This window comes from Pleurodeles waltl, chromosome 6, assembly GCF_031143425.1.
Source record: "Pleurodeles waltl isolate 20211129_DDA chromosome 6, aPleWal1.hap1.20221129, whole genome shotgun sequence".
NCBI classification, from domain to species: domain Eukaryota; kingdom Metazoa; phylum Chordata; class Amphibia; order Caudata; family Salamandridae; genus Pleurodeles; species Pleurodeles waltl.
Genome location: NC_090445.1, coordinates 239,852,758 through 239,878,283, shown reverse-complemented (window position 1 = coordinate 239,878,283; position 25,526 = coordinate 239,852,758). Strand labels below are relative to the sequence as shown.

Here is a 25,526-nt window from a genome sequence, read left to right as displayed (position 1 = left end):
TTTCCTCTTACTGACTTCACACAGCCAGTCCCCTCTGAATACCCACTGCAGTGGGCATCCAACCCAGTCTGCTACCTAGGCATTTGGCTCAGCCATGACCTGGACGAACACTGGAAGGCCAACTATGGCTGCATTGTGGCGTGGCTGGAAGACAGACTGCCGATATCTGTGTTGATACGGATAGTTATAGGAAAAATGGTCATCCTTCTGAAATTCTTGTACCTTTTTTCTTAACGTGCCTATCCCTCGCATGGCTCACTTCTTGTGGTGACTATGATCCAATCCCGTAGAACTGACCTGGGCTGGTAAGCAACCTAGGGTTTCCAGGAAAATATTCACCTTGCTACTTGACCAGTGGGGTTTAGGCGCGCTCAATAGTACTCTATATACACTCTGCGCCAGGCATGGCACATACACTTCTTGCTTTATCCGATGCAATTTCAACAACACATGGCATCGAAGTAGACCATGCAATACTCTGCCCTGACTACAGCACTTTACCTGCCCTATAACCCCTGGGGACAGAGATTGATACTGTGGAGTGCATGCGCTGGGCGTGGGATTGCATTAGAAGATGCGCCAGGATCCCCTGTCTATACTCTCTGCCGCCACTGCAGGATGAGGGCGTTTGGGCGAATGCACATGGGCGAGACCTTACTACCTTTTCTGATCTGTACTTAGATGATCATTTCACCCCAATTTGAAGCCTCTGGAACAACACATCTAAATGCGCTGGAGATCCTCCTATACCATCAACTCCGAGCAATGTGCTAACCAACACTTTCCCCGCTCCTCCTCCTGCGCTTCAATCTCTAGAGCACATACTCACAAATCCATTGTTACGCAAACTGGTTACACACCTTTTTATTTCATTGTGCAAGCCACAGTGCCCATCCAGACACCCACTGCACACTCAGCCTGGAAGGTAGGCACCAACCCCCCCCCCCCCCCTCCCCCACTCCCCCCCACACCCCCCACCCCATTACCAGCGCCCAATGGTCCTACTGCTGCAGACAGACAGCGACCCACTCTCCCAATTACAGATTACTGCTAATGCATTTCAAATTCTTACTCAGATTATACTGCACCCAGTTACAGCTTAATTGAGTGGGGTTGCCTTAAATGAGCAGCGCTGTAAGCATCCTTCTTACACCTTGCATAGGAGTGTCCGTGGGTGGTGGCTTCCTGAGCCAAGGTGTTCTTTACCATCCATACCATCACGGGCCATTCCCCAACACGGAACCCACTGGTTGGCTTCCTGGGCTATATCAAGAATATAGGGCCAGATGTAGCAAAGTCCCAAATTGCGACTTGCAATTTGCGAGTCCCTGCGACTCGCAAATTGCAAGTCGCAATTTGGGATGCAGAAAGGTGTCTCAGACACCTTCTGCGAGTCGCTATGGGGTCGCAAAGACCCACCTCATTCATATTAATGAGGTGGGTCGCAATTTGCGACCCCATAGCGATTCAGGGCACTCGATGGAGGCCTGCTGGGAACAGCAGACCTCCATGTCCGTGACTGCTTTTAAATAAAGCAGTTTTTTTTTTCAAAGTGCAACCCGTTTTCCTTAAAGGAAAACGAGCTGCACTTTGAGAAATAAACCGAAACCTTTTGTTTCGGTATTTTTCAGGGCAGGTAGTGGTCCATTGGACCACTGCCTGCTCTGAAAAATTATTTTTTAGGCCAGACACAAAGGGGAGGACCCCTTCCCGTTTGCGACTGGGTTACCATCCACTTCAAGTGGATGGTAACTGAGAGTCCATTTGCGACCGCCTTCGCGGTCGCAAATGGAATTGCATACCTGTGCGACTCGCAAATAGGAAGGGAACACCCCTTCCTATTTGCGACTCGGAAATGCATTTTGCGAGTCGGTTCCAACTCGCAAAATGCATTTCTACATACCAGATGGGCTTTAGCGACTCGCAAACGGTGTTTTTCGCCGTTTGCGAGTCGCTAAAGCTTTCCTACATCTGGCCCATAGTCCCTAAGAACTGGGACTCACTGTCATGCTCCTTCTCCTGGCCAAACGCAGAGTTCCCATACTTTGGGGACGACGGCCAGCCCCCACTATTGAGGCTTTATTACAATATGCAACATATTGTCAAGAGCAATTATCCCATTTGTAGCAACTTATGTCATTATGCTCCTGCCCCAAAGACATATGGGAACACTCCCCAACCGTTCTGCTACATAGGGACTCTTCCCCACACCGGAAGGGGAGGCTAACTCCAGGAACTGCCTCACATCTCCCGGATCCCGAATACGACCGTACTCTGAGGAATGCCTGATCCCGCGCCCATGCATCTGCTACATAGCATCTTAGTGTCCTGTCACCACCTGTCTAATCATCTGTGGTCTGCATAATGGACATACTCAATATAGGGAGGGCTTTGCTAAATTTGTGATACTTGAGGTCCTATGTGGATGGGTAATAAGTAACACCGTCACTATCCCTGTCAATGCTTTGTGCCATGCTGCCCCTTTCGTTTTCACCCCACCTCCAACTCCCCATTGTTGTTTCCATTTACCCTTATTTGCAGAAGTTGTTGTACCATTGTTTAAACCTAAATACCAATAAGGATTTCTTTAAAGAATCAGGTTCCTCCATTTGTCAGCAGAATGTCTGTGGTGATTAACACAAAGAAGGGTTCTAGAAAAGTCAGGCTCTGAATTATCCAGGGCATACTCTCCATCTCACCATAAATATCCTTGGGGCAGGCACAGCATCCCCAGTGTGCTTGACACCTCCTCATGTCTCTCTATTCCTGGATGTTGCAGAACCAACACCTTTGGTAGTTCCTGTAGGAAAGTACCATCTCTTTTGCATGGTTTACCCCCATGTTTTGCCTACTATCAGTGTGTATAGACTGTTTTTACTGGTATCCTGCTAACCAGGACCCCAGTGATTGTGCTCTCTCCCTCCAAATGTGGCTACCTTGGACCTTTCTACACTCTACATTTGGCATACTGGTATCCCCTTATAGGTCTCTAGTATATGGTACATAGGTACCCAGGGCATTGGGACAGGCGTCCCTCACGGGCTGCAGCATGTATTGTGCCACCCATGGGAGCACATGCAAAATGTGTCTGCAGGCCTGCCATTGCAGCCTACTTGAAAAGGTGCCTGCACCCTTTCACCACAGGTCACTACACCAGGTCACTGTAAGTTAACCCTATGGTAGACCCTTCCTGCCCAAAGGGCAGGATGCATGTTCCTGTGCGTGAGGGCACCCCAGCGTGAGCAGAGGGGGCCCATACGAACTGCAGTTCCAATGCACTGGACTTAGTAAGTGCGGGGAAGCCATATCACCCGTGTACTGTTCCAGCAACATAATGGCAACTCCAAACCTGGGCATGTTTGGTGTCAGATCTACCTCAATCATACCCCAGTTCTAATGGCAGTATTGGTGACATGATTCCATGCACTCTGGGGGCTCCTTAGAGGACTCCCCCAGTATTGCTCCTACCAGTCTTCCAGGGCTTACAGGCAGCCCACGCTGCTGCCACCCTTTAGACAGTTTGTGCCCTCCTGCTACTTGACCAGCTGAGGCAGGAGAAGGCAGAACAAACGATTTTCTGTGGGAGAAGAAGGCAACACCCTCTACCTTGAAAATAGGTGTGACAAGACTGGGGAGGGTTAGCCTCCCCAGGCCACCGGTTTGCTTTGAAGGGCACATTTGGTGCCCTCCTGGCATAAACCGGTTTGCACCAGTTCAGGGACTCCCGGTCCCTGCTCTGGTGTGAAACTGATCAAAGGAAAGGGGAGTGACCACTCCCCTGCCCATCACCACCTCAGGGGTGGTGCTCAGAGCTCCCCAAGGTGGCCACTTGATTCTGCTACTTTAAAAACAAGATGTGCAGAGGCCCCTGGGAGCATCTGAGTGACCAGGTCAGGCAGATGATATCAGTGACCCCCTCTGAAAAGTGGTTGACGTGCAAAGTGACTAAACCCCCTCTTAGGGCTATTTAGGGACTCCCTTGCGGGTGGGTCCTCCGATTCGGCATGCAAGACTCCACCAGTACTCCTCTGCATTGACCTCTTCTGCTCCTGGCCACTGGAACCATAACTGGACACTTAAGGAACCGACAAGCCTGCAACACCTGAGACGACCTTGTCTTGCAACATTGTTTCCCCAGCTCCTTCCTGCAACTGCAACATTTCCACAGTTGTGCATTCTCTGGGGTTGGCAAGCAATCTCCCTTGGAGTGAAGAAGTCACTCCCCTGCACCCCTAGGCACCTACAGCAAAGACGTTCGGCTGCGTGGATTTGCCCTCCTCTGGAACTGCGTGGATCCTGCAACACAGGTGGTGGTCTGGAGTGGTCCCCTCTCTGCCCTCTGTCCACTTTGGGAGATTATGAGCCCTTGCCTGTCCTTGCAGGACAGTGCCCCTGTGCACTGTGGCTCTTACAGCAACTGAGGCTTGTTGTCTCCTGCTCCAAGGGATCTTCAGGCTCCGCGTAGACCTGGCCTCCAGCACTTCATCCTTGCAAAAACAGTCTCCTCTCTGCTGCTCCAGCGACATGGGACTCCTCTCCAGGTGTGCTGGTTGGACCTCACTGCAACGTACTGTGCCTGCTGCCAGTAGGTTGCCTGTGGGGGTTGCGACTGCTTCTGCTGAGGGTCAGCCCAGGCTCCCCTCCAAGGGTCCAGTCCCCTGGACCTTGCTGGTCCTTTTCAGCTCGCAACTCTTCCTTTGCTCCGACTTCCATTTGCCAAGGCTTGTTGGTGGTCCTCCTGACCACTGACTGACTGCAACACAGTAACCCACGTGGGACATCACCTGCATGGCTCCAGGGACTTCTCTGCAGCTCCTGGGTTCCACAGCTGATCTTCTACCTCCCCTGTTGACCTGGATTTTCATCCATAGAAGGGTGGGTAGTGGCTCCTGCCATGTCTGGATAATCCATCATGAATTGGACTCTGTCCCCTTCTTTTACATGTCCTCTTCTTCCAGGATCCACCTTTAGGTTCCTCTGGTCTGGTCCTGTTCCTGCAAAGTTCCCTTGTTGGGCCTTGGAAAGACAAGGTACTCATCTCTGCTTTCCTGCTCGCTGGGGGTCACTTAGGTACTCACTTCTTGGGATCCCATGTTCTCCCAGCTCCCCTCTAATAACTCCATATCCTTGGGTGGGAGACTTCACTTCACATTCCACTATTTCAGTATATGGTTTGGCTCTCCTGTAGTGCCCTAGCTATTTTCTATAGTTTCTTGCCAATGCTTGTTGTTTCCTATGCGAATTCGTAATTATTACTGTAGATATATATAGAGTGTGTACTTACCTCCAGTTGGGGGACTGCTTATAAGTAATCTAGTTCAGTGCTACTGGAAGTAAAGTACCTTTAGTCTTGTAACTGTGTGGTTCCTTTCAGGTGTGATAAGTTACTGTGCGACTTTTGTGGTATTGCAAGTGCTTTACACTCCTCCTAGATAAGTGTTGGTTGCTCATTCATAGCTACCTCCAGAGAGCCCTGGCTTCCTAGACACTGTCTTCATTCTAATAGGGGTTGCCTGGACCTGGTATAAGGTGCCAACACCATAGGTGTCCACCACACACCAACTTCTTACAGTTCCTCAACCAGTCTAAGCTTCACCTGTACTCCATCATCAAAAGGTGATGTAGGAATGCTTGCAATTTGTCTTACCACTGGCACTCGCTCAGGATAGCATCCCAACCCATCATTCTTTTGCTCACCATACCACCTCAGTTTGGACCCAGCTATATGCAAATTCGCCTTGACCCTGCTTCTCATCCAGCCCTAACTGCCAAGCCAGTTCCTCCCTGAACCAGAGTACAAGCAACCTAGAACCAGTTTGTCCTGATAAGGACTCCTCCGCCAAGTGAGCACGGGACCCTTGCCACTTAAGGAAGTACACAAAACAATCAAAAGGGGATGTGAGGAATGCTTGCAAATTTGTCTATCCACTGGCAATCGCTCAGGGTAGCATCCCAACTCATTGTTCATTTGCTCACCATGCCATCTCAGTTTGGACCCAGCTATATGCAAATCAGCCTCATAGCATTAGGTGGTATAATGGGCAAAAAAAACATGGACTGGGATGCAACCCCAAGCGTTTGCCAATAGCTGAGATTATACAGGCATTCCATCCATCACCTTGTTGTTCTTGCAAAAAGTCACCAGCCACCAGTCAATGCTCCTGCCCACTGGAGAAGTATTCTAGAAGGTCTGGTGATCCTTCAAGATCCAGAAGGTTTTCCTAATCATACAAGTTGCTTTCAAGATCACAGACCCACTCAACCTGGTCCTCAGTCATGGATTTCACCCATAGAGTCTGTGTCTCCAGCTTCAAGAATTTCTCTGATAGATTATATCTCCACAATCAGTAAGGTTCTGGTAAGAGGTATGAACAAGTTGTACATTACCATACCAGGTGGTTAGGCTACTACATCATTCATTATGGAGACTCTGTACCAGCAGACATCTTCGTGTCCACTACTTCCATTAATACCAGGTTTATTGGAACTTGCAATTGAGCTATTCTTGACCCTTGCTTCAGTAAAATCAGATCAGCCAGGCTACAGAAAAAAGTACACATGCCCAGTTCCAGATCCACTGTTTTTGCTTGCAGACCCTCGCCCAGACTCTGGTATTTTGTTGGCGGCAAGGAAACACCATCCTACTATGTACTGTAATTCCTGAAGAGGAGAGTAAGTGGATGAAAGCTGTTGGCTTTCAGGTCTGTGGAACCTCTGAAAGCTGCCAGTGGCACAGCATTAACTATATGAGATTACTAATCCTTGTGTGATTCCCTTTAATGTTTTAAAGGGAGACTTCCTTGAGAAAGAAGAGGTTTTAGGGACATCTTTTTGAAAGGTATGATGGTATTTGTCCCTGTTATCAGTGCTGCAGCTATTTCAATGGACCTCACAGCCCACAGTTGTTGTCGGGGTTTGCCAGTGAGCCATTTTTCCTGTCTCCAGTTTACAAGACTGAAGCCAGAAGCCCAATAGAGAATTCTTAATCTGCCCTTCTCTCTGACTTTTTTTGGCACACATGAAGAAGACGAAATGCAACACATGAAGTCATAGTTAGAGACCCTTAAGGTGGTAGGAGTGGAAAAAAGAAGGGACTATCCTAGACATCAGTACAAGCCATGTGATTCTCCACATAGTATTCAAGCCCTTCTATGGCTGCATTAATACCATCTGCAGCTTCCAAAAAAGCCATATTTTCCTAAAAAAAAAAAACGACCATGAGAAGCAGAGATGGACCACAGACTTCCACTGCAGCCTCTGCCAAACAGTGACTGGTCCCTTTCCCACTTTTATTTGCAACTCCAATGGGGGTGAGTTTCGCAGAGATTGTTGAATATTATGCAAGATGGCATTTCATTGAGGTTCAAGGCTTCTCCTCCAGCCATCTTGTCGAAGAAATATTTTAACTTTTCAAGAGACTTCAGCAATAGGTCAACATCCTACTGTAGCAGGTGAAGCTGGTTCTTCCTTACCTGAAGGAACAGGATCTATTCCTTTTACTTTCTAGTCAAAAAAGAAAGGTCTGTTGCAAGAATTGAGGCCTATTCTAGATCTCAAATTGACAAACAATGAATACAGAAAGAAAAGTTTCAAATGCTAGCCCTTCACCAGATTTACCTTTAACTACATCTAGGCGACTGAATGTGCGCAATAGATTTACGAGATGAATTTTTCAAAATGCGTGGCAAGTGTGAATGCACATTTTAGAAAGTACCTGGGCGACTGGCTTTAGAAATCATCCACCTTTAAAGACGTGCAGCAGCACTTTAACATGACAGTGTTGATTTTGCAGCACCTGGACCTAAAAATAAATCACTTGAAGTCAACTTTAGTTTCAGGCCAGTCCATACAACATCTGTGAATGTGCTTGGACACCCAGTCAGCAAGAGTTTATCCTTTGGTGGACAGACTTACTTCAGCCTGTCTGAAATGTCACAATCTTCAAAACAAGCAACATCCACCGGACTTTCAGATTTCTTCTCTGCTGGGGTCCATGGCATTGTGAATAATCCTGGTTCCTCATGTAAGACTGAGGATGAGATAACTGAAACAGAAGATCAGAGATGTCCGTTCTCAGTCAGCTGAGAAGATAGGTGAACCATCTTAAAAGAGGCAATGCAATTTATTCCTTGGTGGTGTCAGTTAGAGAATCTTCTAAAAGGTAGTCCTTTTCCTAAAGATGTGCCTTTGTATACAGATGCCTGCCTTCTGGAATGGGGAACACACATGGACAATCTGCAGATTCAAGGAACATAGCCTGAGAAAGGGAAGTCTTGTCATATCCATCTCCTGGGGCAGTCCACCTGCTCTCAAATCTTACTTGGCAGCTCTCAAGTCGAAGTCACTGTCGATCCAGACAGACAATGCAGCAAAAATGCATTATCTGAACAGGCATGGAGGAAGTTGATACAGAATCTTGTCTGTCCTAGCTTAAACTATCTCAGCATTGCCATGGATCTCTCAGCATTACAACAGTCCATCTCCTGGAACCTCAGAAGCAGACACCCTGAGCTAGATTTTTCAGGACAACCACTTTTGGGTTCTAAACAACAAATTACTGCACAACAGCTCCTGTAAATGGGATGGAAGGGGGTTCACAGATAAATCTGATTCCAAATACATAAAATGGGGCATACTCTTTTGAAAAAGCTGGTTAAAGAAGTTTGTGTGTATGATTTTCCTTTGATAACCCCAAAATCAGTCAGTCATCATCCAGCTGACAAGAGGCAAGGCTCAGATTATTCTCATTGCATTGCAGTGCCATGCCAATGATCGTTCCCCAACCTTCTGCATCTTTCAGAGCATCCACACAGTAAACTGCTGCACGGACTGGATCTCTTGTAAAAGCCCAGGTGCCAGATCCTATACCCCAACGTTCCTCTCACCTTAGTGAAATGCAGTAGCATGCTCTAAAGAGCTGTATACAGTTTTTTACAAAGATAAGTTGATGACGATCCATGCTAGCTTCCTCTCTAAAGTTATGTCCGACTAATATGTCAGCCAAACTATTTCCCTTCCAACCTACTTCCAGAATTCCTCTTCACCAGCAGAAAGGGCTTTTACATTCCCAGGATAAAAGGAGACTTATAAAATTTCACTTTCAAGGCAATAGACAGACTGATCTGTTTGTAAATTATTGCTCCACATGTACTGGTATAGCCACGTCAAAACAGTTCAGTATGCTGCTCTGCTACAGCAACATAATTTTGGATAATATGCCGTTAGGCTATCCGTAAAGCGGTATGTGCGCTTCTGCAGCATTTTTAAGGAATAAATCAATTTTGTGATATATGTAAATCGGCTATATGTCGGTCTGTATATACGTTTACAACACACTATTGTCTCAATAGATATTTCACAGCAGATGCCTGAGTGGGCCTGGCATTTCTGTGAAATCTGTTTGGTTATTGTAGTGTTCTTTTTTTTGCTCTATGCCTTTGTTTGCATTAGGATAAACTTGTTGCTCTATTTGGTGCTTATGATAAAAATGTACATCCACTAGAGGCGAGGGCATAGTTACTTACCTGTAATCCTAATTCCCCTCCAGGGGAATTTCCACGATAGTCATAAGCAATCTCCTGCCTCCCCATATAAATTACAAGGAAATTAACCTAAATTCTGCAGTGATTCTTGAGCCCAGTAAAATGGGAACTGGGTAAAACGCTAATGACAGTCTATAATGGATACTGGTATGCATTTCCTTAAAGGAGGGTTTTTCACAGCTTATCAGGCATCAGCCTATTAGGCTACATTATCCTTATTTCCTCGTACCTTTCCTTTATAGTGACTCTTTTTTGTAATTAAAATATTTTTTTCTTTAAAGAAAGTGGGTGAATACTTTCTTTTTACAAAATAGGCTGTACAGATAACAAGCAGATACGTGTGTATTTATTTATGTATTTATATATAGAGACATAACTCCATGACAGTCTCCTCTGGGCAGTTATAGGGAGGACCAAGCTTACATTGGAAACATCTTTATTGTGTTGCTAATAACTTTGGCGCAGTTTGACGAACCTCCACAAATCTTTCGAAAACCATGCTACATTTTGTCTAGGCGGAGGCTGGGAAAAAAGCATTTTTCCCATTCATTTTTCCATAGGAACTTTAGACACAGCTTACAGACCAAACTCCTCATCAGATTTACACCAAATTGCAAAAAGCTATATCTTGGTCCAGAAAGAGTGCTTTTTATGATTCGGTGTAAATCCGTTCAGTAGGTTTTGAGCAATTAATTCTAAAAAAATTGTATACATCACACCACGGAGTGTCTGCAGGGCCAACAGAGCTCATGGAAAGATCCGATTGACTTCCAGTCCTTAAACAAAAGTACCAAAAACATAAGGGGTAGAGTAGGGGTTCCCTGAACCCCCTAGACCTGCGGCCAAAAGCATATATTTTTTTTTTTTGCTGGAAATCCACAGAGGATCTGCGCCAATAAAATAACCAACCCCCGGGTTGGTCCAGGGAAGGGCATAGCTATTTAAGGGGAGGGAGGCGCATGGCCACCAGTCCAGGCCTCTAAAAGGCCCTAGAGATCCCATTCTTTGGGGACAGTATTTTAATGAAGGAGAGGGGGTGCCTGAGCTCGCCTGCTGAGCTTAAAAAGGTCCTGTGGAGCCGCACCCCCCGGGGCCAACATTTTTATAAAGGGGAGGGGTGGTATGTGGCCTGAACCAGTAAGAGGCCCATGGTTCCCATCCCTCTGGCCTTCATTTTAATTAAGGGGAAGGTGTCACATGGCTCCTCCCTAGCCCAAAAAAGGCCCTGGGACCCAATCCTCCGGGGCTGCAACTTCAAAAATGAGGAGGAAGGGGCCCTCCCAGAGCCATAGTATGGCCTTGGGGCCCATCCATCGGGGCGTGCTCAGGAACGGAGTCTTGGGGAGCCCGCCCTGGGACACTGTATTGCCCTGCCCAAGAGTTTGGGCAGGGAGATTGTAATTTGCTTCCACCCACCAAGAGCACAAAGCAACTCCTGGCAGGTGGGAACCCAGCCTTTTCCCTGCTTGCGTACTCAGGCAGGGAAAGACTGTAAACTTTTTTAAAAAACTGCTCCTGCAGGAAGGAAGCGATGCCAGCGCCCACTGTACAATCTCCAGTTGTGTTACAATGTTCCCCCAGGACTGACCGTCAGGGACATTGTATTATGATGTTCAACAGTGCTACGGTACTGATCTCGGCTCCCCTAAGCAGACAGTGCTCATTCCGAGGGTGCTGGGCAGGGGGGCCCTGCACTGCCCACTACATGTTTGTAGACAGTGCAGGGGCCCCCCTGTGGCCCACAGCACTTCTTTTCTGCCAGCCTTTTCATGGCGGTTAAACCACCATGAAAAGGCTGGTGGAAAGGGGACTCATGATCAGCATGGCAGTGCTGAACTCAGGGTTGTAATGTCGTGGTCAGACCGCCAGGAGTGCGGCAGTCCAGCGGCCACCGCCAGGCTGGGGTCTCAAGACCGCGCACCTCGTAATGAGGCCCTTAGACTGAAGTAGCTATGCTTTTAACAAGTAATATTATTATTGAGCAGCATTCACCTGTGCTTTAATGATATTCATAAGTAACTGTAGTTTGGGTTTTAGCAATGTTGAATAGTTTTTTCATCTGATTCTTTGATTATTTTAATTGGCTTTTCAAGTGGCTTTTGTGTTTGGTATATTAGATTTATCATTTTTGTTGAGTGTTGTGCGTGTTTAGTTATGGTGGGTGTAGGTTGTTTTTTCCACTGGCGCTCCAGTGCATGAATATGTTGACCCTCTAAATTAAGGGAAGGTGTAGACCAACCTTTGACAGATTCCCTTCTTTCTTTCTTGAAGATGGATGCTAAAGCACTCACAATGTTAAGAATAGAGGAGTTGTAATGTTCGACTAGGACGTAGGCTTTTTGGTGTTTTGGGTAAATAGACTTGCGTGCTATTCACAAATGTAGATGACACTTGTGAGTAATTTACATGTGTAACCTTATGGCTACACCTTTAACTAACTTTACTACTTTTGGCTATATACAAAATCCGAGTGTAAAGTTACTCAAAAGTGTAGACTTACATGTCAGTAGATCCAAATTTACAAGTGTAAGGACCAGATGTACGACCTTTTATTTTGCGTCTCGTAATTTGTGATCTGTTTAGGAATCTGATATTGCAAGTCGCAAAACAAAATATACAACAGTGTCAAGTACACTATGCGATTCCCAATGGGGTCCTGATCAATATTCATGAGGTAGGTCACAATTTATGACCCCATTGGGAATGGCTGCACTCACAGACATGGTGGCCTGCTGGGGACAGCAGACCACCATGTCTGTGGCTGTTTTTTTAAATAAAGCAGGTTTTTTTCAATGCATCCCGTTTTCCTTAAAGAGAAAACAAGATGCATTTCAAAAAGAAAAATGAAAAGTTTTCTTTTCTTGTTTTCAGAGTAGGAGGAGGTCTCTGGGACCACTGCCGGGTCTGAAAAAATATTTTCACTACCATTCACAAAGGGGAAGGGTTTCGTGGGGACCCCTTCCCGTTTGCGAATGGGTTAACACCAGTTTGAAATTGGTGTTAACTGCAGTTGTTTTGCGACTGCATTTACGGTAACAAAACTGCATTCACGGTCACAAAACAATCATACATACCATTCAGATTTGGTATTAGGGAAGGATGCCCTGAACACGCCCCTTCTTAAATTGAATCGCAAAACCCAAATTGCAATTCAGTAACAAGTTACCAATTCACACTTTGGGCTTTGTGCATCCCAAAAAGCATTTTTCTAGTCACATACAGGCCAATTCTGCGAATCGCCCCATTAGCGACTAGAAAAATGCTTTATACATGTGGCCCTAAGTTGCTACTAAAACACATATGGCCAGCCACTGGTATTGCAACACCATCCCATAGAAAATAGCGGAGATGGGGACTGAAATGTAAACTCCATATGATTTTTTTTTTTTTTAATTAAACTAAAGAAAATAAAATAGCTAAATATATGAATGAATATAATTTAATGTACAAATAAATACATAAAAACTACTTATTCTGAATTCAACTATAAAATATTTGAATAACATTTTTGTATTTAAAATTAATTTAACAAGTGTTATTAAAATCTGATTGAAATACTTTAATTCGATACATCACTTAATTGTTAGTAATGCATAATAAAATGTTTTTTTAAAAAGTTGGTTGGGAATTAATTGTTTTAATTTAAAGTTAACAAAAATATTTTTAATGTCATTTAATATATTTACATTAAAGATTAATTTAAACATGTAGTTAATAGTGCTGTACCAATTTTGTCTTTAGCTCAACATTTAAAATAAAGATAAAAATATTGTACGTTAATAATTAACACAACAATCTGGTTACTCATTTACTATAAAATGTTTAATAAACGTTTTGGATTTTCTATATACTTTACCAGAGGGAAAGTTAAACCTAGACTGTGGAGTGTTGGCACTGTAGGGGCATAGAACCATTGTATCACTTTTGCCCCTTATATAGTTTATTTTAATAATTTCTCATGCACCCCGCTAATAAAAGGATACCTTGGGAGTGGGTGAGGAATTTTTATTTTACATGTAGCTCCCCTCACTACCAGTATACAAAGAGGTCCCTGGAATACGGTTGAGCTTACCCTGACCTTTAGGAGTCAGGGTTAACCCAATATTGAAGCATGCCACTACTAGAGTGGGTGAGGGTTGTATATAAAAAAAAAGGATTATTTTTCCTTTTCCCATTTCTCACTGAAGTGGTGTTTAGTCGTTGTGCACACACACACTGCCGCATTTTTCCTCATTAGGCAGAGGGATACTCTTTTGGTTATTGTATATTTTCCTGGGAGAACATATACCCGAATCCCTTGGTGTGTAATAAGATCTCCCTACCCTTCCAGTCAAAAGATCTCCCGATCTCCCACACCATAGTTTGAGGAGGCAAAATAAAAAAAAACCTACAACATTATCAACTTAATTTTGATATAAATCATTAATTATTTTATATATTTTAAATAAAATAAAATACATTTTTCTGAAGGTAAAATGAAAAAGTAAATCACCACCTAAAGGAAAAAATATGTTTTAATAATGCATTAATAATGATCAAAAATGATATATAGAAATACAATTATTGTATATTTTAATACAAAAAATATCGTTATTGATTTATACATTCAAAAATAGTTGTTAAAATAGTTTATAATTAAATAATAAATATGTTTGATATTTAGATATTTTTTAACATTAAATTATATTTTCAACTATTTAGAATAATTTAATGTTATTTTACATTATTTTTATGTGGTTTTATTTTAAGTCACTACTGCTGTTATGTTCTATGGGGCAGTGTTGCTGTACCAGTGGTTGCAGACTTACTCCATCTCTGAGCTGAAGTAATTTATTACTGTTTTGGATCCCTTTTTAACTTTAATATCTTTAGACGTCCAGTCTGTGAATAGCACTGGGCTTACTCTTTCGTAGGTTGGTGGATGTCCCTTCCTAAACCCCTCCTTGGCCTTCTCTAAATCCCCTCCTTACTCTTCCCTAAGTCACATGTGCGAGGATCCCCCCCCCATAGAAAGGATAAGAGAGGTGGAGATGAAGATTTACACTCAAAGGTTTGTGAATAGCATTTTTGTAGTACTTTAGTAGTATTACTGTACTAGTAAAGTGTTACTACAAAATGTGGTCTGTGAATAGGCCCCTCAGTATGGAGATTAAGGGTATTTCCACACAATATTAAGGTTTTTAAGGATACATTCTTCAAATTCCTTTTGCATCTGTACTTCAATTTTGGTTGAGATTGTTGGCTTACTAATGTTGATAGAGACTTGTCAAATTATATGAGGTTGCCCACTATATACTTGTGGGATTCAGTTTAACCAAATCAATGCCGGTCCCTTTATGATAAGTGTATGTTTACAATTTACCTCTTGCCGTCTCCTTTTATGATGAATACTGCCCACCTTCATACGTTTGCTCCTTCTTCCTACTCAATTGCATCATGATTTCTTCAAGCGACCCTGATACATGCATTGTTTATTGGTGATTGCCTTGTGTTGATTGTTATGTTTGCTATTTTATGATTTGTTACACTACACTGATCAGATTAAAACCACATTTTAAGCAGTTATATGCAAGGCTTTTGCCTTACTTTGGTTGATTATATACACTTTGTGACCATCCCCATTCTGTGCAACGAACAATACAACATGAAAAGCATTCCCATTTAACCTTGTGGTGCTGTAAGGTAAAACAGGGGATGAGGCCTTTCATTGTTTAAGGTGACCTGCATTCTGAATTTCTGTGTATTCATTTAGGGAGATGGGGAGCTTTGACAAATCATTCCCAGATCAAAAATCAGTTTACATTCAAGTGCCACAAGCTTGCCTATAACTCAAAAATAAGTCTTGTTGTGAATGACAGAGGCCTCAATGCAACAATATATGTCCTGCTCTCCACAACAAATTTTGTAAATAATTATTTTTTAAATTAAATTTAACAGGTAACTATATACCTCATAAGACAAAGACCGGTGTGGATTGATATTTTAATTTATTTGCTTATAAGATAAGAAGATAAGTCTTCAATACGCTTTTTGTTCGTGTTTGAGATCATATCACCTCTTGGAAACCTGGATTGGGTAGATTCAAAATAGCACGCACCTTCTTGTAAAAGCTTAGCCTTGTAATGCACAGTAAATGCACAGAGATCAATGTGAGAAAGCCTCACTCCATGTTTTATATTTGTTCCCCTTAGAACTCCAGTGAATACATCCCTGTGGCTGAACTAAGCACCTTTAGGGCAGTAAGTTGTCTCTTTGGATAATCAGTATATTTCCTATCTTCTCTATTTAATAGGATGAGGCCGTCCCTGGCTACACACAAACACAATCCCACACAGTTCTGTCCTTCACTTTCTATTAGCTGAGTACTGATCACATCACAGAGTGTTACCTCAATGCTGCCAGATATGAAATCCTGATGGTTCGGGTGCTAGTTGCTGCAGCATCCAGCTGTCAAACTGCAGCCCTCAGAATAAGGAAGGGAGTTTGGGTCTCAGGATCCTGGCACTTCCACCAGGATAGGACTGAGTGAGGCCTCTATAATACTAATTACCACTGGGGCATCTTCAGGGTCACTAAAACAGATCCAGATCCTGGCCTCTACCCTATATCTCTTCAGGTCTTGGCTCTTAACTGACCAGCTCCATAATTCCAAAAGATAATATAACAGGAGATGCCAGCTGTGTCTTGCACTGGGCACACTGGAAGCAAAACAAAACCCAGACATGAACATGTCATAAATATAAACAGTTGAAGCCTGTAAATTGTATTACCAAAGTAAACATTAGAATTATTAGCCTCATAGGTGTTATTTTAACTCTGTTAGGGGGATAGCTCTGTGATGTTGGGAAATAGCTAAATGATGCCCATGATAATCCTCACCAGACCTGTCAGCAATTCACAACCTTTTTGATGTGCCCCAGGCAACTCTCTTAAGGATTGGTTTTTGCTTTATTCATTAACTTATGTCTCCTTTTCTCTAGCTTTTCAGAAACTACCGGCAGCTTAGAACAGAGACGAATGAAAGTAGGTTGGCTTTTACACATGCAGACAACTGCCATTTACAAGGAACCTTCTAATATTTGATATTAAATTATGTTTTTGTGGAAACTATTTTTAGAAAACCTTGATATGTTTTGGTTGAATGCAGCAACTCGATGTAGGTAGAGTGTGCTTGGGGAATAGAAGCATAATTACAGTTATCCTTCACACTTTGGCACCCCATTCTCCAGTACATTAGGATTTTGGTTCTGATGAATTTGCCTGCTCAGTATTAACATTAAATAGGCAAGAAACATAGTGACCTGTTCCATATATTTATCACTCTTTCAGCCAGTTTGGATCATTGTACCTGCTTCTGGCCAGCGTCATTTTAATCATAACAAAGGTTCCTGTATAGTAAATAGGATTAGGATATCCCTTAAGTATGTTTAACTTTCACCTTACACCAGTCTGCTCACATCACTACATGGAACACTGCCCCTCACCCTTCACATCGGCAACAAATACAAAGGAATTCTGACAAAGAGCCCCCTATGGGGGCCCGTTGGGCATTGTTGCTCCGGCCCAACAAGGAGCTGTCCGATGATGAAACATGACACCCTTTTGGGTGTGTGAGGGCTCTTGCTTCTGAGTAATCAGATCCTCTAATCAATTGACTCAGGTTAATGTCCAACCTTCTCTGCCTTTCATTCGAATTACATACCCCTATTGGGAGCGTGTATGCGGGACCTTAAGTTGCATCCCGTCCCTATATTTTCCTTGGAACACTGCAAAGTTCACCAGAATGCAAGAACTAAGGATGTTGCCAGTCAGATACTGTGCTCAAAGATGTGAGGCAAGTAAAGTAGTCAGTTATTTGGTACAAGTAGAAGGTTCATTCTAGGGCATGTAGTGTCATGACAGTAGTTGGAGATCTTAACATTTTGAGGCAGTTTGAAGTGGCATAATTATGGGGTTTCTTACAAACCTCAGAATTATAATTGGGTAATGATCTGACTTAGAGAACAAGTCATTGTGTTCCTTTCAGTGATATGCTATTAGAACCAGTAGAAGGGGTTGAGACTTTTTGAAGGTTCTGTGTGACTTGACTGGTAGAGCACTTTTCTCTTACTAATTGTCACCGGTTGGAGTAGCCCGCTGTCACTGTAAAGAATTTGTTATGTCACATTGGTTGGCGGTTATCCTAGTCTCAGATGCTGCCGTGATCTGACTCCCCAGTGTTCAGTTCTCTGAAGGCACTTGAGTTCTTCATTCTTTAACTTTGTTCTTCACCACCACCGGGGACAGCATCAAATATAACTCTATTACACCTCTCACGTAGACTGACCACTCCATCATCCATTTCCAAATCAACACACCTCAAGTCAACACCCCTACCAGGGTCAGCATTCCAAGTCATAGCTGAGGCAAAATCACAAAACAGGCTGGCTCAGCATCCTCAGCACAGATCACCTAGCTCTGTAAACTATCTTGACAAGGACATCAACAACTTCAACGGCTGCACACAGACACTATCACCAGCAAATAAGAGACACCAAGAAAAAAGCACTAGTGAACCGCATCGAAGGAAGCTCCAACAGCCGCAACAAAATCTTCTCGATTCTTAAGAATTACACCTTCCCTCAGCCACATTTCTGCCTCCCAACAACACTGCGACAACCTATCCAAATTTTTCCACAGAAAAACTACGAACACCTACAGCAACTTTGCACACCAACCCCAAAGAATTTGTTGCTAACCTACCCACCACCAACCAATCCTGCTCAACATCTCTGCGGCCTTCAACACTGTCTCCCGTAGCACCCTCATCAGAAACTCCGTGAGACTGGCGTAGAAGGATCTGCTCTCAAATGGATCTGTTCCTTCATCCTTGGAAGAACCCAAAGGGTCAGGCTGCCTCCCTTCACATCCAAGACCAAGACATTGATAAGTGGAGTCCGCCACGGATTTTCCCTCAGCCCCACCCTTTTCAACATATGCATGACACTGCTGGTCAACTTAATCTGATCACAAGACATCATCGTCCTTTCCTACGCTGATGACACCCAACTCATCCTCTCCCTCATGGGCAAGACAACCACTACCAGAACCAACTTCACAAACTGCATGACTATGGTAGTAGACTAAATGAGAACCATCTGCCTGCAGCTCAGCTCTGTTAAGACGGAATTACTGGTCTTTGGCAACAAAATCTCCCCTTGAGACTTCACCTGATGGCCATCGCACCCACAGGCGATAGGTCATGTAAGAAATATAGGGATCATCCTAGGCGGCAAGCTCAACATGACAGCTCATGTGTGCACCTCCTGCTTCCACATCCCATGCATGCTATAAAAAAAACTTCAAATGGTTGCCTCAGACACCAGATGGATAGTCACGCAAGAACGAATTACCAGCAGGCTGGAATATGGCAACACATTACGCCAGAATCTCCAAACAACTTATGCACAATCTCCAGACCATACAGGAGTCTCTAACCTTTTCAGTAAAAACATCTACCTATGTTCAGTGCAAATCATGCTGAGCTACTAATAATATCAGTGCCATACACATAAGAAACAATTACATTAGTGTCCATCTTATGCAAGATAATAAGCCGTGATCAGCTCAGTGCAGAATTACCAGCAATAATGTTAGAAAGTCCTTTTCAATTTTGATTGTCCCTACAAGAGTAATACATAACAGCAACAGCTGCAATACCCCAAGGATCACGGTAATAATACCAAGGTAATAATAATAGCCATAAATCTCGCAATCATTCAAATATCAGTTTTAAATATAGTATGTGATGAGTTTTGAAAATATACACATTTTCATCTTGAATACTCAATTTTCAATTTTGGTATACATATATTAATTCAACCAAGCAAAAGATTCTAGTGTAGTAGACTAGACTGCATACAGGAGAGCTACTCACAGGCAGCTGAACTGCTCTAGTAACTCACAGGCTACTCGTTGGAAAAGCCTGATATAACACTGCTGCAAGATTCAAACTCAACCTCCCGCGCCGCACCTTAAGAAGCTTCACTAGCACAAGCACAGCCAATTCAAACTTTCACGCACGCATACAAAGCCCTACACAACGCAGGACCAAAATACCTGAACAGGAGCATTCACTTTCACCAACCCAGCAGACACCTATGCTGTGCCTCACGCACACATTCCCTGCATCTGCAAAAACTAAATTGGAGTTTGCTCTTTCTTCTACATCACACCCAAGACATGAAACGACCTCCCTCAACACATCAGAGCCTCCTCAGTTCATGAGATCCTCAAGAAGCTGAAGACCTGGCTCTCACTGTGTAAGCACCTTAGGGACCACACACCTGGACACCTGCCCAAGCATCTGGACACCCTCTCCTGTGATGATTGCGCTGTAGAAATCAATATGAGACATAAGATTCTAGTATGTTCATGACCTTTAATCTACATTCTTTTTCTTCTCTGATAATCCTACAAAAGAGCATTTTTCAAATTGTTTTTGGCCAAATACTGAAATGTAAAAACTGTTATTATGCTGTGTATTTGCAACTAATCTAAGTCTGTTGGCTGTATTTTCACTCAATGTGTTTTTCTTTAAAAGGATGATAAAATGATTGTAGAAATAAGTCTTCTCCCATAGTGTTCACGAAAGTCCTAGAAGTAGAGAAAGATCATCTTTGCCTTCAGTTGATTAAATTGATCCCTTATTTGGATGACTGGCTATCAAAGCGAAGGACTTTATTTAGAGTTTGGTGAACATGCTCATACATCAAAACATGGCAGATGTCTCACCTGCCATACTTAGAGTGCCATTGACTAATATGACTTGCAATATGGCGAACAGGACATCTGCCATTTTCTGATGGCTTTTCTTGTCCACCATTCTCTAATTGAGGCTCTAAGTCTCCAAAATCTTTTTGATAGAGACTTTATCTAGTTTTCAGCACTTTATCTGCTTGATTGGATATTCAAGATTGAATACATTCTTAATGATTTCCTCTTAGATACTTTCATTGATAGGCACAGTAACAAACTCTTTAGTGTGTCTCACATTTCTACCACCAAAGATAATTTTCTGTCTGGATCAAGCAATTGTTCACTTCTTCACTCGTACTGCAGTTTCATTGTGATGGTTCCAGACATTTTTAGGCTGATGGATACCCACATCCATATACATCTTTCATATGTTTATCGAAGAGGTTTCTACAGCATCAGGTTGCTCTAGACTGGCACAGCCCATGGAACATTGGGGGCAGGTTTACTAATTCTCCAGCTTTGGATCTTTTTTAGATTCACCTGGTTGAATCCTTCACTGTTGCCAGATTGGAAACCCCAGGGAACCTTACAAACAGCAATCCACATATATGCACCCATTAACATTAAACATTAATTAAACTTTTACCTATCCACGTCATTATATATGATCCAAACTCAAGCCAATCAGAACCCACCACATCCAGCTGTTACCCTGACTAAAGCTTCCAACTGTCAAATTTTACCTAAAATTTGAAAGCTTTGTTACAAGAGTAGGTGTGTGAGCCGCATGTGAATCTATGAAACATACTAATGCTGGAGAAGCAGAGTTACATGTAAGTAACTTATTCCCTTCTCCATCATTGGATGTTTCATATATTTTAATGCTTGAATCCAGATTAATATAGCAGTGCCATTTTTCAGTATGTGGGAGGTGGGAATGAAGCTTACCTTATGCAAATAGATTCCCAAGAACCACTTGACCCATTGCAGCCTCTTTGCTTACTTGCATGTCAATACAATAATGCTTTGCAAAAGCAAGTGTCGTTCTTCACGTCACAGCTTTACAAATGCCATCCAGTTTTATTTCTGCGAAAAAGTTGCTGTTTTTGCCACTGCTCTTGTCAAATTCGCTTTCACTTTTCTTGCTAATGTCCTTTTCGTTACACCATAAGCTGTATAAATACATGCTACAATCCATCTTGCAATAGTGTGCTTGGACATTGCATTTCCTTTACTGTCCAAACCAAAAGCTATAAAAAGTTGATGCATTTTACATATCTCCTTTGTTACATATAAGTGGAACTTCAGACATCACTTTATGTCTAATGAATGTAATGTCCTTTCAGCTGAAGTTCTTGGATTCACCAAAAAAACATTGGTTACGTAAACCTTTGCCTCAAATGATCTGTGGTTGGCACCTTTGGAATACATTTAACCTTATCCATTGAAAAAAATCAGATACAGCTCTTTACAACATAAAAGCTGCAGTTCACTAACTCTCCTTGCTGATGTGATTGCCAATAAAAAAGCAGTTTTCCACGTCAAATGCTTCAGTGTTGCTTTATTCATCATTCAAACAGCACCTTTATCAAAACTGCCAAGATAGTTTTGCCATTCTGGTGCTATCCTTTGAGTTGGTGAAAACTTTCTGAATAGTTTCATAAGTTCATTTATCACTCTCTGCAAATATAATGTCACCTAATTCGGTGAGCTCAGAAATCTTGATGTTGCTGCTAGGTGCACCTTTAATGACACGTGGAACAAACCTGACTCTGATAAATGCAGTACATATGGTAAAAAAGCGAATGTTGCTCCATAGTCATTGGATCCATCCTATGTGCCCAGAGTACAAATCCCCTCCATTTCAGATCGTATTTTTTGATCGTCAATGATGCTCTGCCTTTCATAGAACTTCTCTACATTGCTCTGAAATGCTCAAATGTCCAAATTCAAAGAACTTGTTCTTTGAAAATACTTGAGCATCCGCCTTGAACATCACTGGCTTTTCTACGCACAACTCCCACAGGTCTGCGGGCGTGGCCAAAATGGCGACCAGAGCAGCTGCATAATCTGTGGCTCTGCTCCCGGCTGAAATAATAATCCTGAAAACGGCACTTCCCAGCTCTCCCTTGGTGAGCGCCTGTCTCCCCGCTGCCTGGGACCTCCCTGGAGTCGTTTGAAGTTCTCCGAGCCATCGACGGTGGGGCCGAAGAGAAGTAGCGGAGGAGCGTGAAGCCTGTTATGGGGGCAAACGAAATGAGACCTGCGGCCAGGATGCGAGCCGTCCGTGAAGCGTGAGTTCGGAGCTGCCGATGAGGCGTGAGTAAGGCGGTGTCGCTCTGTGCCGCTTAGCTGGGAATGGGTATAGCCAGGATTCGGGCTCCGGCCCGAACAGGCCTGAGCGTGGTTGTGGACGACTGCGCTAGAGTGCGGACCCTGGTAGGAGCCTGTTCAGTGGCATGAATCGACCCGCAATATACGCCCCGATATCTGATCCGCGACCTGGGTCAGATTTCTCTCCACTCTGCAAGTACCGGCGGCGTGGTTGGAAGGGATGTGAGAAGCAGCTAGAAGGGCCCCCTAAGCCTTTGTTGGAGGGCTTGAGCCTCGCCACTACCCGGGACACCCCCGGTGGCGGTCGGGGGTTTGCGCCCCGGCAACTGAGGGGCCTAAAAGGTGGAGCACGAGGCCCACCCGGGGGGCACGGAAAACGAGGCTTGCGGCCCAGATGCGCACCGCCCGTGGACCGGGGGACTGTCGATGCTGAGGAGGCGTGGGTAAGGCGGTGCTGCTGTGTGTCGCTCAGCGGGGGACGGGTGGAGCCACGACTCGAGCTTTGTCCCAACCAAGTCTGGACACGGCCGAAGATGATTGCGTGTGCGAGCAGTACCTTGGGGGAACTTAGTCATGGCGTGGGCCGAGCCGCAATACGTGCAACGCAATCTGTTCTGCAACCTGGATCGGATTGCTTCTTACTCTGCATGGAACGGTGGTACGGCTCGACAGGATGAGTGAAGCAGCCAGAGGGCTCCCAGGGGTTTTAAAGTGAAACGGAGCACATTAAGACCGTGAATCTCTACAGAGCTGCCAAATCCCGAATATAGGGTCGGGAGGCCCCACGTCCCTGCACTGCTGAGCCCATGGTAGGGTAGAAGAAGGTGGCAGCCTTAACTGGACTTGTACGCAAATAGGCCTGCCTTTCCCCCTGCTGCGCACTGCTGGTAATTCACCCGTTCAGAACCACGCGCCATTGCCACCCTAGGTTTGTATAGGTTGTCGCCAACAGGATAAGTGACTTGGAAATAAAGCGCATGCAGCGAATTTGCGCCCCCAGCAAAGCAGGACGGATAAGCTAATTTGAGCATAAAAGATTCTCTTCCTTGCTCTATCCCCGCTGTGCAGTCTCGCTTGGGAGGGAACTGGCTGAACGCTCAATACCCATAGACACTCTCCGCTGGTGTGGGCGACAAATGGGCAAGCCTAAGACTCCGAGGGCGCCCACGGGAACCATGGATGCACCCGTTGCCCCTCCAGGTGAGCAAGACGCGACATACCGAGCGCTGCAGAAGTTGGAAATTACTCTACTCAATCATACATCGCAGTTTGAAAAAGTACTGCAGGCCATCATGGATACCAGAACCACCCTAGAAGTGAAAATAGGAGAAGTGGCAGCGGACTTCAGCATACTCTGAGCAGATCAACATGCACTGTCGGACCGGGTTGATGAGATGGAAAAAGATATGGCAGAGCTACCCCCGGCGGTAAAAGAACTACAAGAAAAGATGAGACAGCTGGCGACGGAGGTGGATGACCTAAAGCGCAGAGCGGAAGATGCGGAAGGAAGATCGAGGCGTAACACTATCCGTCTGATGGGATTCCCGGAACGCGTCAAAGGCCCTAGTGCTGAGCTGTTCGTGGAGCGATGGCTCACGGAAACTGTATTACGGGATAAGATTCTGAAGTTCTTCTCGATCGAACGCGCCCATAGAATACCTGGCAGGCCCCACCACCAGGAGCACATCCTTGCCCCTTGATAGCTCGGGTACTCAATTACCGTAACAGAGACCTCATATTGCAATTATTTCGCAAAACAAGCACTGTGCGCTACAAAAATGCAACGATCACAGCCTATCCGGACTTCATTGCGGAGTTTAAAAGGAAACGCAGCTCTTTTTATCAGGTAAAGGAGCGCCTCCGAGAACGTAATATCAAATATGCCCTGCTGTTCCCGGCCAAGCTTTGTGTGCAAGATGACTCTCAAGTGCATTTTTTCACCTCACCAGAAGACGCCTGGACCTGGCTACATGCTAAGGGCCTGGCCGGATCTGCAAGTGCTGGAATCACAGAGGAAGGCTGGTCCTCCCCAAAGGTAAAGCGCAGACAACGGAAGAGGCAGGGAACTAAACTTACACCAGAACAATTGGTTGAAGAGCGCTCTAGGCTATTACAGGCCACGTCGCGATTTGTAACTGATTCTCCGACAGCTGTGTCCAGCCAGACAGATGCTGAACCAGACCAAGACATTCGCTCTGACTCTGTGGATTCTCCCCAGAGTCAATTCCTCACTCCGCGCTTAGCTGGCGATATCTGAAGTCTACTTTCTACCTTGACACTCACAGGATTCATGCTGAGTCGTGTCCACAGACCCTAGGTTTTGATTAAGCGTAAATGCAGTTGCCAAACTAAACGACGAAAGGGGCCTGTTGCGCGGCTCTCCTTTATGATACTCCCAGCTACGGTCTCGGGCGGTGGGTTGAGAGCGACTATTTGAAGAGCCGGGAGCTCGAACTATCAGTCTTCATTTACATCATACATGCCCGCCCCACATGGACCAGTTCCACCCGTTCTCTGCCAGCGGATTCTTCCCCGCTGGGGCACATTTAATGCTATCGTTTAACACTGTTGTTTGTTTCTTTATCTTTCAATGGGTTTTCCCAATGATGTTTATATGGGTCTATTTCACCAGGGTGACATACTACATTTATCCTACAGGGCGATATGTTGTTGATTGGTTTAGGGGTGCAAACACATCTGCAAGGGGTGCCACTGAGTGTTTCTTGGATACAATAGGGATGGGGGTCTTGAGAGGTCCTGGATCAGATAATCTCTACACCTTCACATGGCCGCACAAGGACAAAAACACTTCCCACAATATAATGTGCTTACATGGAATATAAGGGGGATGGTGACACCCCGCACGCGTCAGCGAGTACATGCTTATCTCAGGAGACACCAGGTACATCTAGC

At 44.4% G+C, this 25,526-nt stretch overlaps 1 protein-coding gene across 6 annotated transcripts in view; it reads left to right on the top strand.

The window, feature by feature from the left end:
• Positions 1-25,526, top strand: part of MARCHF10 (membrane associated ring-CH-type finger 10) — a 299,651-nt gene that overhangs the window by 247,866 nt on the left and 26,259 nt on the right. For 2 of the 6 annotated variants that reach the window (XM_069237991.1, XM_069237990.1), the window contains exons 10-11: positions 15,734-15,781; positions 16,523-16,565. The exons of 2 other annotated variants lie outside the window; for them this stretch is intronic. In XM_069237991.1, coding sequence (XP_069094092.1) covers positions 15,734-15,781; positions 16,523-16,565 — 91 coding nt within the window. The remainder of the gene's footprint in view (positions 1-15,733; positions 15,782-16,522; positions 16,566-25,526) is intronic. 2 more of the 6 variants (XM_069237995.1, XM_069237993.1) reach the window with 1 other exon arrangement.